Source organism: Cyprinodon tularosa, unplaced genomic scaffold (assembly GCF_016077235.1).
Source record: "Cyprinodon tularosa strain WSP-4 unplaced genomic scaffold, ASM1607723v1 ctg674, whole genome shotgun sequence".
Taxonomy (NCBI): Eukaryota; Metazoa; Chordata; class Actinopteri; order Cyprinodontiformes; family Cyprinodontidae; genus Cyprinodon; species Cyprinodon tularosa.
In genome coordinates this window covers 1,512,675-1,529,366 of record NW_024039423.1, presented here as the reverse complement: position 1 = coordinate 1,529,366, position 16,692 = coordinate 1,512,675, and the positions used below count along the sequence as shown (strand labels likewise).

Below are 16,692 nucleotides of genomic sequence, written 5' to 3'. Positions count from 1 at the left end.
GCCAAAAATCGGCCTTTGAGCCAAAATGGCCGACATCCTGTAGGTTTTAGAGCATACCCATAATGTAACTTTTTTCATGATTTGGTGAGATCTATGCACCTGCAAAATCTCAAATCTCTGTGACTTACGGTTTTCCCCAACTCACGTTAGGGGGCGCTGTAGAGCCATTTGGCCACGCCCATTTTGGATTCCATTATCATACGTAAATTTCACTAGGGGGACAATTTACTGCCAAGTTTGGTGAGTTTTTGGGCATGTTAAAGCCTCCAAAAAGCTGTTTCTTTTAAGCGGAGAAAAATAAGAAAAAGAAAAAGAAGAATAAACGGTACAGGAACAATAGGCTCTCGCAGCGGTGAGCTGCTCGGGCCTAATAACAAACGATACAGGAACAATAGGCTCTCGCAGCGGTGAGCTGCTCGGGCCTAATAACAAACGATACAGGAACAATAGGCTCTCGCAGCGGTGAGCTGCTCGGGCCTAATAAGAAACTTTCGAAATACAATAGGCCTTCGCAGCGCTTTGCTGCTCGGGCCTAATAAATGTTTTATAAAACAAGAAATAAACAAGGAGGGGCTATGCATTACACAGTTATAATGCACAACGCAGAGTATACAACACTAGCAAGATCCATTAAAACTGTGAGATGCAAATCTTCGAGTTTAATCCATTTATAATATAATAAAGACTGAAAGTCTTAAGATAAATATTTATTTGATTTACTAAACTTGCATATTATGTGTTTGTTTAATTTGTGATGGCATAATTTTTTTTATGCTAAACAGCTGTTGTCAATCTAAAGAGTGCATGATTATCAACAGATTTTACTCACATTTACTAACACGTGCTGATCTAAAACGGTGGGTATGCACGTTGCTATGGTGACACCCATCGCTAAGTAATATGACAGTGATGTAACTCACTGAACTAGGGCCTTTTCTTAATGTGCGTTCTTGGGCATTCTCATGTGCTCGTATACGTCATCAGCCTCAGCCAGAGAACTGTTCCAATTGCGAGAAAGCCAGACCGAGAACACACCAAATCCCCGGATGATGTTCTCGCCCTGCCCTCTTTATCAAGTGTGCATCAGAGCAGACTTGTCCATTCTTGAGACTGACAGCTGTCCCAGCATGCACTGAGGCAGCAGCAGCTTTCAATGGGGCGCTCCATTAATAGTCAAAGGTTCTCTTTTCTGTTGCTGTTGTTCAATAAAAGTAAGTTTTAAGATCATTTGAGGCGAGAATATTATACTTTAAAGCGCCACTATATGGTCCATTTACCGATTTAATGCGAAATTAAAAAAACAATTTCCAAAGTTGAGAGGACCGCGGCAACCTGCAGAGCTCCAGGGCTAACCGCAGCCCGTCTATAGCAGCCCTCTCTGGGCATAGCCGTGTGTCAAGGACCGCTGGCTCTGATGGTGATTTTTTTGTTTTATTTGGCAAAATGTTCTTTTGATTTGTGTTTATCTGACTGTGTTAATTATTATTCCCCCACTAAATGAAAAAAGTCAGAATTTATTATTATCTACTATACTACTATTCTACTATTATTATAGACCATTAATAACAGGAGGTGAAATGCAGCTCTAGACGAGTTGAGCGTGTGGTGATGTCAGGAGTACGCATCTGTTCTAATTGACCCATATCTGTGCTGCATGCTCGCGTTCTCACCAAGTCCATACTTTATTGTGTTCTTGGCAAGACCAGACTTGACGAGAACATGAGTACGGATTTGCGTTCTTGTGTGCCGATACATGGAAATAAGGCATGCCAGTTAAGATTAGAATTCCCAGTGACCATGGTATTTGGTCACTTGGTGCGTAGTTGTTCTTTCACCAAAGGCTCCATGGGGTTAGCTGGGTTCAGCGCATATCAGGCTTGATATGCCATACCTGGTATCAACTAGCATTTCATGCCTAGTTGGGCAGGCATTAAAGATTACAAACTGTAGCTTTAAACTGTTAAGTAATTCATTTCAATGGTTAATCTATTAATTCTATAAAAATTGATGCCTAATAGTACAGTAAACAAAAGTGTTGTTTTGGAATGATAATCAGTTAAAGGTGTAGTGGAGGATTTTCTTTACTTGGATCATTAAAATAAGCGGTCTTCCTAAATGTCAATCATTCTGTCTCTATATTGTAACTTTCCAGGTAAAATACATTTATTTATTTTGTAATTTGCATCGTTAGTAGTTATACGGTGGCCACAAATCCTTATTTAACCCGCAAACATGTCCAAGTTTCCACTGCAGCACACACACACACATACAAGCATGTCATGAGATGAATGTCATAACGCAAACCAAAGAAGTAGCAGCTCACTTGGAGCAAAAGCTCCTGAGTTGACTTACTAAATAATGTTGTTCAAAAGAGGACAAATCATGCGAACAGCAACTTTTAAACAAAACGTGCCCGAGGAGAAATGGGCTTGTCCATGCTCACATACACGTTTGATAGACGTTCCCTCTCCAAAACGGGTACAGGGTTGTGCATGTGCATTTTTTTTGGAGATGGTGGGTCTCTTAAAAAATTTGCAAAAATCCTTCACTATACCTTTAATATTTCCTTTTAAGGAATGCCTCAGCTTTTTCAATGAATAAACCACTTCATCAGATATAAAGATTATTTTGCTCTAAACAAAGTTACACTTGCACATCTGAGTGCCAACCTCTCTCTATCTTTACAGGGCCTTTTTTCACTGATTTCCATTAATGTCTACAGCGTAACGGTGACCCTTACCCTAACCCCAAACTAAACTCAATTCACACCTTAGTCCTAAGCGTGACCCTTGACACAAAAACAGCAAACGGGCATTAGGCCCCACAAGGAGCAGCCAGTCCCCACAACGTGCCTTTTTCTCCTGAAAATTGGTCCCACAATGTATTAAAATCAAAAGCAACTTCATTGACTGAGGTGAAACAGCTAATTTTTACACAATAACCAACTCTCAGACTTACATGTGTACCAATAGATAAATAAATCTCTGAGCTAGATAATCTGGTAAAGCAATTTTGAGCTGGATCAGATTGCACTGCCAATAAAACTATTCATTTTGGAAGTTAGGTGGTAAAAATTACTCACAAGAGCAAAGAAGCTTTTAACAGTTTACAGAATAAAAGCATTTCTGCAAAGCTGCTTTAGCAATGATTTATGCGGAAAATAGAATAAAGCCTTTCTTTTAAACTAAGAATCCCAAACCAGACAAAATATTTCTATAATATTAGCGGAATTCTTAGTAATAAAAAGTAGTTCCCAAAATTAAACTAAGCTAGTAATGTAAAAACAAGAATAGTAATAGCAGATGGGGCAATCTTGGCTATTTGTTACCGCTTAAAGATGATGAGGAAACATTTAACCTGTATATATAATTTGTCTCATAGGGCTGGTAAGAATATTTCTGACCAATAAATTTAGTATGCTGAAATAGATTTAGTTGTAGTTAGTTTAATTTTTTATCAATCTAAAGTGTGTCAGATATTCATAAAGCACACTTTAGTGAGTCGCCAAGCAGGGCTGCTTAGGAATTTGTATTTTAATTTATCTCCCTTATCAGAAGAGAAACAACCTTTTATTTTAATTGTTGGCGGGTAGATACTGGGCTCATCATGAGGCTTGATGCCCACTGATTCAGACCATCCGGGACAGCATATCCAGCCCTTTGTCACAGCACCAACATACTGTAGACAGAAAGCTAAGCCACTTTCCAGATGAAGGCGTTGTAGAACGTAATGCAGTAGTTGTGCCCCTATTGGGACATAAATCTGCTGTGCAAGCCTATGTACTATTTTTATTGCCGCATTTCATATTTTCCCTCCATTCACTACACAGCATATAATCTACACTAGGTCGTAAAACTCAAGAATACCGCATATCAGATCTAATTCTAAATATTATTATTGACCCTTTATGCCCATCAGGTTTTTTTAAATGCAGAGCAAACAGGTGTAATTGTGAGTCTCCTAAGGACAACCTGTGAGTTTTCCTCCTATCCTATGTAAAAAAAGAAAAATATCTAATACTAATTTCCTTGTATCTTCCAGCTCCTTTGTTATATTTTGACGCACAGACAGCTTCAATGACCATGACTTTCTAGTCGTTTTTTTATTCCTTATTTTTTCTTGAAATATTCCTGCTTTGTGTCCAGCATTCTCAGGTATAGTAAAGAGAATAGTCGAATTGACAGCCTGTTTCCGAAAGCATCCACTTGCAGCTCTCGCACTCTGCAACCGCCACACAGAGTTGATCATTGCAGTCTTTCTTTGTGGTACATTTGGTCTCTCAACCCGAGCTGATACAGAATTCTGATGTATATTGGATGGAAAAAAAAAAAAAAGATTTATTGTTTGTTTCTGACACCTAACAGCACACTTTTTGCAGTCCGTGTGCAGACGTCATGGAAACGATAAAAGAGGGATGTCTGCTCTCTGTTATTTACATTGTTCCTCTTGTCAAGGGCTTCTAATCTGGGTTGTAAAATCTGTGCTGCGTGTGATGTGAGCTTGTTTGAAGGCAGAGGGATTTTCATCTACGCACTGTTTATATGTGGGAAAATGTTATCACAGCATGTAGGCTTTTAGCAGGACAAAGAAACTAGAGAGCACTAAAGATTTGACTCAAGCACGTACCAGAGACTCCAAAGGCTCTTAGAAAATCATTTTGCACCCTCTTCTGTTCAGAATGATCCAGTGGTTTCAAACAAATAAAAACCAAAATCACCAGATTATGATAGATGCTATGCCAGTTCAAATACTTGAGGTATGCAGACTGTTGCAGTAACAGCTGGTTTGTTTGAGAAGATATTTTTTTCAGTTAAGTCTGTCTTCAAAATTCTACTCTATATTGTATTTAGCAAAAATGATCAATTAATGGAAAATGTTTAATGCAGAAGTAGTGCTAGTCTTTTTAGCTGATTGGGCTTTAGTCATATAGTAATTACATTAAATTATCTGCAGATGATGTCATTACAAAATAAGCATTGCTTTATCCACTTACTTGTTAATTTTAATAATCATATAGGCTTCTTATTCCTATTTTAGTTTCATATGCATTAATCTAATTATTAGATATTATTACATACATAATTACCAAACTATAAATTTATGGAAAGGCCTGCTTTATTTATTTCTTAGTTGCTGGCCGACATTTATTTCAATGATATTATTTTTTTTTCCTGAAATTGCCCCATTCTTTTAAGAAAATAAAAATAAATCTCATTTAAAAAGGGGTGTTTTTTTTTTTTTCGTTTTTACAAGAACCTAACACTGGAACTACATTGTTTAAGGTGGTTGTAGTCTGCTAAGCAGGAGGAGTGTAGTTCAACATAAACTTCATCTAGGATACCTCTTGCTTTAAGTGGTGCAGACCGATGGAGTTGTGCTGCCCCTTAGTGGACAATGTCAGTAGTTTCTTGTGAGGAGAAAGTAAAGGCCTTTGGAAAACTATGCAATTCAGAAAAAAAAGTAATCCAAAACAAATTATATCAGAATTCTACAAGTAAGTCCATTACTCTGCCTAATATAAGTGGAACTATTTCACCCACACTTTATCAACACAATAGTAACATTATTTTTTTGTTTGTATCCTATTTGCCTTTCCTGCTAATCCCTTCCTTATCATATATCGATAGGCAGGAGGTGTAGTATACCTTGAATTACCCTGCTGCTTTTGCCCTTAAAATGCTCTAATCTAAACCATTCCATTTAAGTTTAGGTTGTATTTTTATTGGTTTATTCTGTTTGGAGATGAATATCTGATTTTTTTTTTTTTTTTTTTGCAGTCTCCAATAGGATTTTTGCAGCTCTATCCATCTATTCATCAGCTTGGCCCTGCTTGAATGAGCAGAGATAGTAGTTGTATACAAATCATTTACATGCAGGAGATATTCCAGTTTTGATCACCCCTGACCAGAACCCCTTACTCTACATGTGTCTGATACATGTCTTGTTGCAAATATCAAACAATTCATAAACTATATTTATCTTTCAACAAAGCTTTCTTCTCATCATTTTACCATTGAGGTCAGATTTGCCTGTCTGCTGTGTAAACTGGTTTTAATGATGCTGTTTGTTCACCAATAAAAACCCATGAGGCTTAAATTAATAAGATGAAATACTTTGGTAACTTTTAAAGGCACTGGGTTGCACTGGACTTTATTTAGCCATATTAGAGTAGAGGGCAGTTTTTACAAATGTACACATAATTTATATAATTTTACTTTTAAAAACCTTCAAAAAGAATGTACTATGTTTTTAGGTTTCACATTTATACACTGCTTTGATAAAATACAACCAGAATACACTGAAGTATGTGGCCGTCACATGAACAATGTGGCAAACCTTAATACTTTTAAAAGGCTCTGTAAATAGACTCTATTAAGTAACTGCTTCAATCAAATGCCGCTTCAGACAGAAACCTCATCCGGCTCTCTGCAGTTTGAGACAGATGCACATATCTGATTACATTCTTTGTCCTTAAGGGCTCTTCACAAGTAGCTTTCCTTATTCTTATTGGGATTTTTTAGGCACTGCGAATTCCTAAAAAATTGTACGAGGAATAATTTGAAGGTTTTGTTGCTTAAATAAAGTGTCATAAAAATTTGATCTATGTAGAGTGGCTTTATTAGTTACTTAGAGCTGAGTTATTATTTTAGTGAACTGCCTCAAATGAGAGAATAGTGATCTTTAGTAATAATAATTTAACTTTATTGATCTCACATTAGAGAAATTTACCTGTGCATTTTACCCATCCCCTTGGGGAGCAGTGGGCTGCCATCGTGGGCCGCCTGGGGAGCAATCAGGGGTTAAGGGTCTTGATCAGAGAGCCAGAGTGGCAGTCTGTGGGATGCGGGCTCGAGCTTGAACCTCAGGATTCCAAGCTTTATGCCCTAACCACTAGCTGCACTCCCCTAGTGTTATATATACAGAATAACATGACAACATCCACTCTTTTTTAGTCTAACTTTTTTAGAGCTGTCATGAAGGTAACTTTAATTTTCCACTACATGAAATTCATGTTTTTGTTTTGAGTATTGTGATTTGAGAGAGCGGAAAAGCAGCTTCCATTCTAATAAGAAAAACTCTGCTATGTCTGTTCCACCTAAAAGGGATGATCTAAAGATGCCTTAAATGTAAAACATGCCTCAGTTTATGAAAAAAAAAAGTCTATATATATATTTATTTATTTTTTGCATTGTGTAATCCTCCCATGTTGGTGTGAACCCTCCACCTGCACTGTTTACCTTGTCTGACTCATCACTTCAACAGCTTTAACCACTGGCCAGGAGCTTGCTGAAGCTCAGCTACATTTCCTTTTTATCTTTTGTACACAGTTCAACAGACAGTAGGGGCGCAATCCCACCTATGGTTTCCCATTCTGTGTAGGAGTCATTAAAAAGCTACAGACCGCCAAGATGTGTCTTAAACAAGTGCGGTAAGGCATTAGATGACACAGGACAGGAAAAGACATTTGGGAGAGAGGTGCAACCAAAGGAGGAAACCCATAGCATGCATTTATATCAGAGTGTCTGTTTTTTGTTGTTGGAATACATTAAAAATAAAAATCCCTAGGAACCCTTCTAATATTTGCCTGTTCAGTTTGCTTCTCACACTCCAAGTAGTGATTCATTAAGAAACAGTGGAGTGGTGTTGTCTAAGCCTCCGTGGACACATTTGATTAAAATATCCTAATTTCTTGAGTGTCTCTAATGAAAAATCTTCACAGCTCCGACATAATTAAGCAACTCTTTCAGCAGGCATGCTCGCCTGATTTTGTTGAACGACAAACTTCAGTTTTATTGTATTTGGTTTTTCATTTTTATAGATGGAAATACAGTGCTTCAAAAAGTCTCACATATCTGCTTACCGTGTGGTGTTGACATGCTCTCACTTGTTTGTTTCTAAATAAAGCAGTTACCTTTTTTTGCGGACATCGTGAAAAGATTTTTAACTGTAAACAATCAAAATGGCCCTAAAAGACCTATATCATGCAAGATTAACCTTTTTTTGAGCTTTTAACTTATTGTCCTTTTTTTTCCATCAGAATAACGCACAAAGTGGTATTTTGCTTAATACATCTATCTCTCGATAATCCTTATGAGTTTTGCTTTTTGAGCAGTTGCCCCTCCCTGTCCTGTGAAAATGTGCAGTTTGTAAGAAGGCTCCCTCCAGGAAGTCACCTACTGTACCTTAACCTACTGTGCCTCCACTGTTAACAAACACCCATTCTCTCTGGTAATGCAAGGTTGATGTGAGGCCGAGCATGATGATTCCTGCTCAGGGTTGAGACAAAGTGGCTCTTATAGCAGCTTATCTGCTCAGGGCAAAGACCTCTCTCTTGAGCTAATGTCTAAGTCATGAAAATTAGTTTTTTTTGGCTGTGAAAAATCTCTAATTTTATTCAGCCTTCAGGAGTGGTGTGAAATAGCAATGTCACGAAATTGGCAGCACCCAGTTTGGGAGATTTACTTTGCCTTAAAGGCAAGTGTTTATCTTTGGGGTTAGAACAAAACAATTATGTTTAATAACTAATTTATAACCACATATTGCTAAAGCCAATATTTCATCATATTTTTCTAATGTTAGACTTTGAAATCCTTAAGAAAGCGCAATATAGGGCCGTTAAAACTCAATGATTATGGCACAAAAAAACCAGAGTGTTTTTATATAATCCATCAAAAGCAGCAGGTAGTGAAATTTAAGGGACATAGTCATGGTACATGCCTATAAAAAAATACACTATAAACCCTAAGCTTTGCGCAGTGGCAGTGTTGTAGCCCGTGAGGTTTATCCAAGGCTCGATTATTCCCATTTCAATTTTTTTTCTCAAGGGAGTGGTGGCCTAGTGGTTAGAGCAGTATGCTTGTGCTCTCAGATTGTTGCAAGTACCCGGTTCGATCCCCACAGCCTGCTTTCTGGTTCTCTGAGCAGATCTCCATAGTTGATGTTCAACAATTATTATTATTATTTGATCATAATATAATAAGGTTATTGTACTGGGAAAAAATATTTAACTATTCACCCCGGTTAAATAAATAGAGATTGGTGAATTTCACTCAGACAGCACTTTATTTTTATATCTTGCAAAGAGAGAACAGTTCATCATACAGCCCGTACTGCTTTTTAATCAGCCCTGTTCTGCCTGGCAAGTGTTCGTTCCCCCTTACTTACAATAATGGAAAGTTGTCACAGTCAAAACAAATTATAGACACTTTTATTTAAACAGTAACATGTTTTGAAACCTTGAGAAAGAAACTGGTTTGTTATGAGAAGAAGGTAGGTTTGGTCTAAAAACGCCCTCATGCAGGGGAATTGTGTGGCTATAAAAAACTTTCATAGTGAGTAAATAGAATACATTAATATACTGTATAAAATAAGAGAAACTACATTTTCAGTTACCGGTATATAAACCAAGCGACCATCCCGGTAGTGTTTTAAAAGTCCTTTTTGAGCCGGAATAGAATTCCACCAGCTTATGATAGTTCTCCAATTAACAAGATCATAGCAAAGGTTCTGCTAAAATTGCTCAACAACTGCAAAGGTGTCATTATATAGCAGTCCACTGAGCATATTTTTTCTACATATCTGTCAATACAACAGATGACTCAATGGAGAACATCCTCCATATCTTCAAAATTCTATCATTTAAAAGGATTTTCCACTCATTATAACAAATTCAAAATATGGATTATAGTAATATAACATCAAACAATTGTATAATCTATACTGTTGTATCCCTAGAAAAAAGGTATCACTGTAAGTAGGGATTGTTATCCCTCTATGATGTATTTCATGCACTGTTCATTTTAAATACTGCCTCAAAGCCTGATAAAGTGGAGACAATTTCCTGCACCATGTTTTGCATCATCACAATCCAATCCCAAAATCTATTAATAAGCATACTCATGTATAAGCAGCTAATTAATTGATTTACCCACACTATAATTTTAATTACTGTCAAACACATAACTGAGACATGTTGCTATGATACAGATGTTTGATCATTATCTTTGAATTAAATGGAAACCTAAAATGACAATTTATTTTTGTGTTCGCCCTAAGCAGAGGCAGATAAGGTGTTTTACACACACAACAAACAAAAAAATATTAGCTCTTCAATACCATTGGCTCATTGTTTATTCTTGCTTAAATTAAATATGTGGTTAAATAAAACTTTTTTAATCACATATGATATTGTTAGTCATTTGTCTTCAGTCAGAATTGCTGTTTTCAAATATACTTTGAAAAAGTTATTTTATGTTTCTAAATTCTGTTCAGTGGCTGGTTTAAAGTAATCAAATCAATGTTGCTTAAAATAATAAAAAATAATAATTTTTTGATTGAATTACTGTATCAGCTTATTTTTGAACATGCAAAATAAAGTCATTTAATTAAGGTAGTTACACTTCATATCTTCCCTGCGGTCTTCTACAGAAACCCAGGATAGAGCAGAGGGAGGATCAAACATAGTATTATACTTATACACCAGTTACTCCATGGAGGATATGGTGCTGTACGTGCTACTTTGATAGAAAGATCTTAAGCATGAGAAATGCATACGTTACTTTATCACTGACTGAAAGGTTGCATTAGGGTTAAAAGAACACACAACATCTAGTGAGTTCTTTTTCCCCAGGGTAAGCAACCTATAGCATTAACTTTATTCACTTTTGCTCCCAGTAAACTGCAACCTGTTCAGGTGCAGATTGAATTTAAATATTTTCTTGCATGTTTTTCTAGCATGTTTATCGAAGACTAAATCCGAACTTTATGCATGAAGCTTGGCTTTGCCTTGTTCCTCCAGATCAATTCTGTCACTTCTGCCACACCATGTCTGGGGCTTCATGCATAACAAAGTGAGCAGCTTTCATACTCAAATTTCCTAGTGGCAACAAATCTCATAAATTGTGGCCCAGAGAAAGAGTTAGACGTATAAAACAGTTTGCACACATTTTTTTATGCACCTTGACTTCATGGATCTTAGTTCGTGTGAGTTTTATTGCAGCTTGAAGTACCTTCCTGCCTATTGATAAGCATGAGTTGTGATGTGATATGGTATGTACAAGTCTGGAAGAATTGGAGAAAGAGTATAGAAGAGTGATTAAAAAACAGTATAAAGTGCCAATAACAATATGGGAGCTGAATTTTTTATTAACATACAAATAGATTTCACACCCAACAATATACTCAAAAATTGGTTCATCATAAAGACAGAACACCTAAGCTGAGTGGCTTTTTTGTATGCAATCCAGTGCAGTGAGAACTACGACACAAATGCATGGCACAGCATAGGAGAGCCAACAGTTCGGACGAGATTCAGCTGTACACTTGCACCTCATGAACAAAGGACATTCCTTTGAATACCAAAGTATTCAGATTCTGGAAAAAGAGAACAGATGGTTTGAAAGATTGGCAAGGAAGCTAGCTTTGTTAAAAGAGAAAAACATGATTGAAAAAAGGAGGAGGATTTCAGTTTCAGCTTACAAGCATTGACAATTCAGTCAGAAAAATCATTCCCAACAAATTACATAAGCACTTCCATTTGGTTTCAAAAGACCAATCACATAGCCCATGTACGACAAAAGACTCAAACAAACCAGAAGAGCAAGGGCTGGTAATCTGCATCTGATTTTAAATTGTGTGTAGGGGAACACCGTTTTTTTTTTTTTTTTTTACATTGGCCCCTTGTTTTTACGTTATTACATCATGTTCTACTCTCCCATATTAGTTTTGTGTCATTTGGAGCTGTTACGAAGACATTCGGTTTTGTTATATCCAAGTAACGTCTTCCTATGGGAAACGAGTTGAAGGCACAAACTAAATTGTTCATAATTTATTCTTTATGGTACGCAGGCATTCATAACATGTAGGCAAATCACTGTCCCCCAGACATCTGCGGTTACATTTTTTAATATTTTTATTTTTTTAAAACAAAGCGGAGTGTTTATGGCGTCATCAGCGCACCAGACTGGAGTCGTAACAGGCAGCCCAAGCCACAGGCAGCTACGCTTTATCACTTATATTCATTCGGCTAGCTAATCTGAATCGTTCAATTCCATTTCGAGAGCGAGATCATCTGTGGTAGTAGCACTAGACATCTTCCAGGCATGTTAGTAAAACTAGCAACCTGAGTCACTTAAGGGCAAAAAATCAGATTTGGGCCACATTTGTCAGCAGTGTGAACGTAGTCTATATTTGCTTTAGAATTTCCAAAAAACATGTAGCTTTTTCAGGTTTAAGGGCAATTCGTTGTTGTCCGATTGTTTTGGTTTATTCATCTCTGGTGTGATATCATCCAGGTGCTGCTCAAAGCTCTCACCCGTACAGAAAATATTTCTGTAAAGACAAAAAAAAAAGAATAATTAAGTAACTTTACATGTGTAATCTATATAGAGAATAAATTGTGTTGGTCCACAAGCAATGTCTGAGCATGATGATTGATAATCATCCATTTTTTAATATTGTTGCCTGCTACTTAAACTTTTCATCCACTCCACCCCCACCCCCATAATTATCTTTATTTTTATTTAGATACATCCATCCATCTTCTAACACACTTAATCCCAAGTGGGGTCGCGAGGGGTGCTGGGGCCTATCTCCAGCTGTTAATGGGCAAGAGGTGGGGTACTCCCTGGACAGGTCGCCAGTCCATCGCAGGGCAACACAGAGACAAACAGGACAAACAACAACCATTCACGCACACACTCACACCTAAGGAGAATTTAGAGAAGCCAATTAACCTAACAGTCATGTTTTTGGACTGTGGGAGGAAGCCGGAGTACCTGGAAAAAACAACACGCATGCGAGAAAATGCAAACTCCATGCAGAAAGACCCTGGGCTGGGAATCGAACCCAGAACCTTCTTGCTGCAAGGCAGCAGCGCTACCCACTGCGACACTGAGCAGCCCCACTGTTTAGATACAAATAAAGCTAAATATGGATCTGTTTTATTGAGCTTTCATTGATAAAAAAAAAAAAAAAAAATTGAGTTAAATGCTCCCCAAGTCAAAAAGCACGGAAGTGAAACAAAATGTCAGCTTAGGCAGTCGTTTGGATGGATTTATTAGCATGTTTTCATGCAATCTACATTTTAATAATACTTCTGCTTAAATTATTGCAACACAAGGTTTATACATGAGGCCTCTGGCTAATAAGACACTACATGATGTAAACTTGGGTTATTAGCTTACATGGCTTTTTTTTTTCTCCACAGCTTTACAGTAAGAGGCTGTAATTGTAATGAAGGCAGTGAGTTATTGTTTCAATAGGTTTGACTAATTTTTATGGCAGTTCCATGCAGAGAAACTGAGCAACAGATAACCTGGAATACTATTTACCTGTCTAACATTGCATTCAAAAATATAAATCTGGAACAACTGTTTTGCTACAGCATTTATTCGCCCTTTAATATGTTACCTTTAACCTTACTTTAGTAAAACAAGTGTCCATTACTGGCAAAAGATCAGTATCAGTTCAAGTAGATTGTAAAAGAGAGTTGAATAAAGATTTTTTATTATTATTCATTTATTAAAAAAAATAAATAAATAAATAAATATATATATATATATATATATATATATGTATATATATATATATATATATATATATATATATTACAATTTTTATTATATGCTGTATTCCTGATTTAGTAAACTAGAAAGAGACCATAGATGCTGGTAAACTCTGCTGTTTCAGTCTGACCTTACACTACGTTTTGTTAAGATTTCCAGCAGCTCTTATATAGAGTACTTGTGGCTCACAGGAAGCAGGTTAATGGAGTGGGCACAAATTGGTGCTTGATTGCAGTTTTCGCTTGTTCCGCTCCTGAATTGCCTTCACACAGTTCAGGAATTGAACTGTGCGTGAGTGGCTTTGAAACCGGAAGTATTTTTCATTCTATTTTTCTCCTTTTGACGTGACACATCAGGCTAATGTCTGTTCAGCTTCTTTTGTTCCCTCCAGTCTAAGCAACGCGTTGGACCAGAAAAGATGTGGGCTGGTACATGTTTCTGACCTGACCCTCATGGTAATCTCTAGGTTTATATTGAAAGTCAGTCTGTTCTGTTGGATAAGCAGCTAATGGATCAACTCTGAGAAAATTTTCTAATTTCAATGGATGTGTGACACCATGGAAAATATATATATCTTTTAATTAAAGAAGTTACTTAGGTTTGTAGATGCTGGTGATATATCAATACTATATCATAATTCTGTGTTGCTTATTGAATGTAAAGTTGAATTTTAAGAGTTCATCCTAGTATTTATTAAAATGTTTATTTATTTATGTAAAAGGGGCAGTTCATGTTCATGAACATTTACATGTAAATATCCAGCCATTAGCATGAATGCTACTTTAGATCTGTAGTCCCTGGCAAGTCAGTAAGCAATAACAGGAAGATACCAAGCAGACATTAGACAGAAGACTCCAATCAATTTAAATAGTAATTCTATAGTTTTTTTTATTAGGTTGTCAAGTTTGTCAATAACTAGTTTATAATACAGTATTTAGCAGTTTCTGGTGGTGTTTACCTGATTTGTCTGAAGTTATGAATATTAAAATGAACAATTCTTTATATATATATATATATATATATATATATATATATATATATATATATATATATATATATATATATATATATATATATATATATATATATATATATATATATATTTTACATATATTTTAAAAGATAAGGGAGAGTATGTAGTGAAATTAATGTTAGAGTCCGGTTTGTAAAACTAATTTTTGTGTGTGTTCAACATTTAAGGACAGTTTGAAAAAAAGTTTTATTTGTGTGTGACATTAGATGAGAGTTTGTAACACAAGTTTTATTTGTGAACAAAAACTTTTATTTGAGTGCAACATGTTTATTTGTGAGTGATAAGATTTGTTTGAGTGAAACATGCTTTATGCATTTGCAACATGCTTTATGTGTGTGCACAACATGCATTCTGTAATTCTTAACCTCTGTTTTGTTGCCAGATTGGAAAATTAAAGTAATTGGGATCACTTTCCACACTGCAAAGACAAATTTATAAATTGATTAAAATGCAGGTAATTACTTTGGAGATTAACTTAAAACATGCAGTACAATGTGAAACTGTTGAACACACATCATATATAGATATATATTTTTCAATTTCCCTTGCTACAACCGAGAACTTCCAGGGTTTTTAATAGATAAGTCAACATGCAATTGTGTAGATAGGTAAAATGGACATGGTTTTACTTTTCTTTATAAATCTTTTTTTTTTTTTTTTTTTTTTTTTTTTTTTTTTTTAGATCTTGTAACAATTTAGAACCAATCCCATTTGTTGTTTAATACATTTCCTCCAGAGACCAGTAAGCATTTAGGTCACAGATCATCCAAAGGACTACGGGCCAATTTCAAACTACCATGATCCTCAGATATTCTCAATTCATTGTGGCTGAACTTGATCTCTAGCTGAATGGCAATGCAATGTGGTTCTCCAAAGTACTGAATCCTGGGGCTGAACATGTGCAGACCACTTTTAAGATTTTCTGGTGAAATATTAATACAACATGTTGGAGATGTGTGCGTGAAAAATAACAAAAGAAGAAAAAGTGTGAGGTGGACCACTCCAAGGTTTTATATTTCAGTTTCATTGGTTTAATAGGATACATTATCTGCTGTGGGTAGCTTTAATAATGCTTATGAGCACATGAGTGCTCCTTTGCTGCCATTAAGGTGTTGATAAAATTGCTTATCAGTATTAGCAGGTTCACCAGTGATTACCCACACATAATTTAAATACTCACCCAAGCTGCCTCCGGTGGAGCGCTCTGTTCCAGCTGTACACACTCCAGGTTGCAGAGACAGCTTGATTTAGCCTGCCGTCAACAGCAGGGGTTGTAGTTAAAAAGGGTAGCTTGTATGGAAAAGGTTATCTGCAGCTTGAGCTCGCCCTGTCTCTCCCTTCCCGAGAGAGGAGGAATCGGTTAAAGAGCACCAGTACCACTCCTGCAAAGCATGTTACTAGCTTTCTCTCTAAGAGCCCAATTACTCGGAATGCTCAACTGGTACAAAGTAGCATTTGCAGAGCAGAGATCAACCAGCAAGCATTCACTCCATAGTGGGAAAGAAGTAAGGGAAGGGAGGGAGGCTGCCAAGCGTGCGCATCAATTCAAAACTCAACCGAGGGCTTTTTTCAACACCCACTCCTTTCCCTCATTGTACAGCCTACCTACTGTAAGAGGGTGGGTATAAAGGAGAAGTTTGGACCGTATTGGACTGGATTTTCATGCAACGCTAGTAGTGTTTTTTTTTTCCTGCTCCCTATCTCTCCGTGTTTTTTTCCTTCCTTCTCAATCTGAAGCTTTTGAAGCCTGTCAAGTGTGGGAGTGAAAAGTGTGTGAAAGCTAGCAGGACTTGGAGATCAGTAAGTGAGAAAGTCTGCACAGCATCATGGGAGCTTTAATGGTCATCTTCTCTCTTCAGACGAAACAAAGACGCAAACCGACAGGTAGGCAAGATTCAAAGGGGGTGATATGATTAAACTTGAGATCCGTTTACTTTGAAGATTTCTTTTCTTTTTAGTCTTAAAAAATATATTGTCAGTCTGTGCCTGTATAAGTTTCTTTAATCCCATTTTTTTCCCTGTTGTCACATCAGCAGTGCATGAAATTAACTTGAAATTGGTTACATTTTTGCAAGCACTACTAGCTGAACTCTG

At 36.6% G+C, this 16,692-nt stretch overlaps 1 protein-coding gene across 1 annotated transcript in view; it reads left to right on the top strand.

Annotated features, from left to right (window-relative positions):
* The first annotated feature begins 16,049 nt into the window (after window positions 1–16,049).
* Window positions 16,050–16,692, top strand: part of kcnip4 (Kv channel interacting protein 4) — an 82,812-nt gene continuing 82,169 nt past the window's right edge. Inside the window, exon 1 of the mRNA XM_038267497.1 lies at window positions 16,050–16,482. Within this exon, the coding sequence (XP_038123425.1) occupies window positions 16,425–16,482 (58 nt within the window). The 5' untranslated portion in view covers window positions 16,050–16,424. The remainder of the gene's footprint in view (window positions 16,483–16,692) is intronic.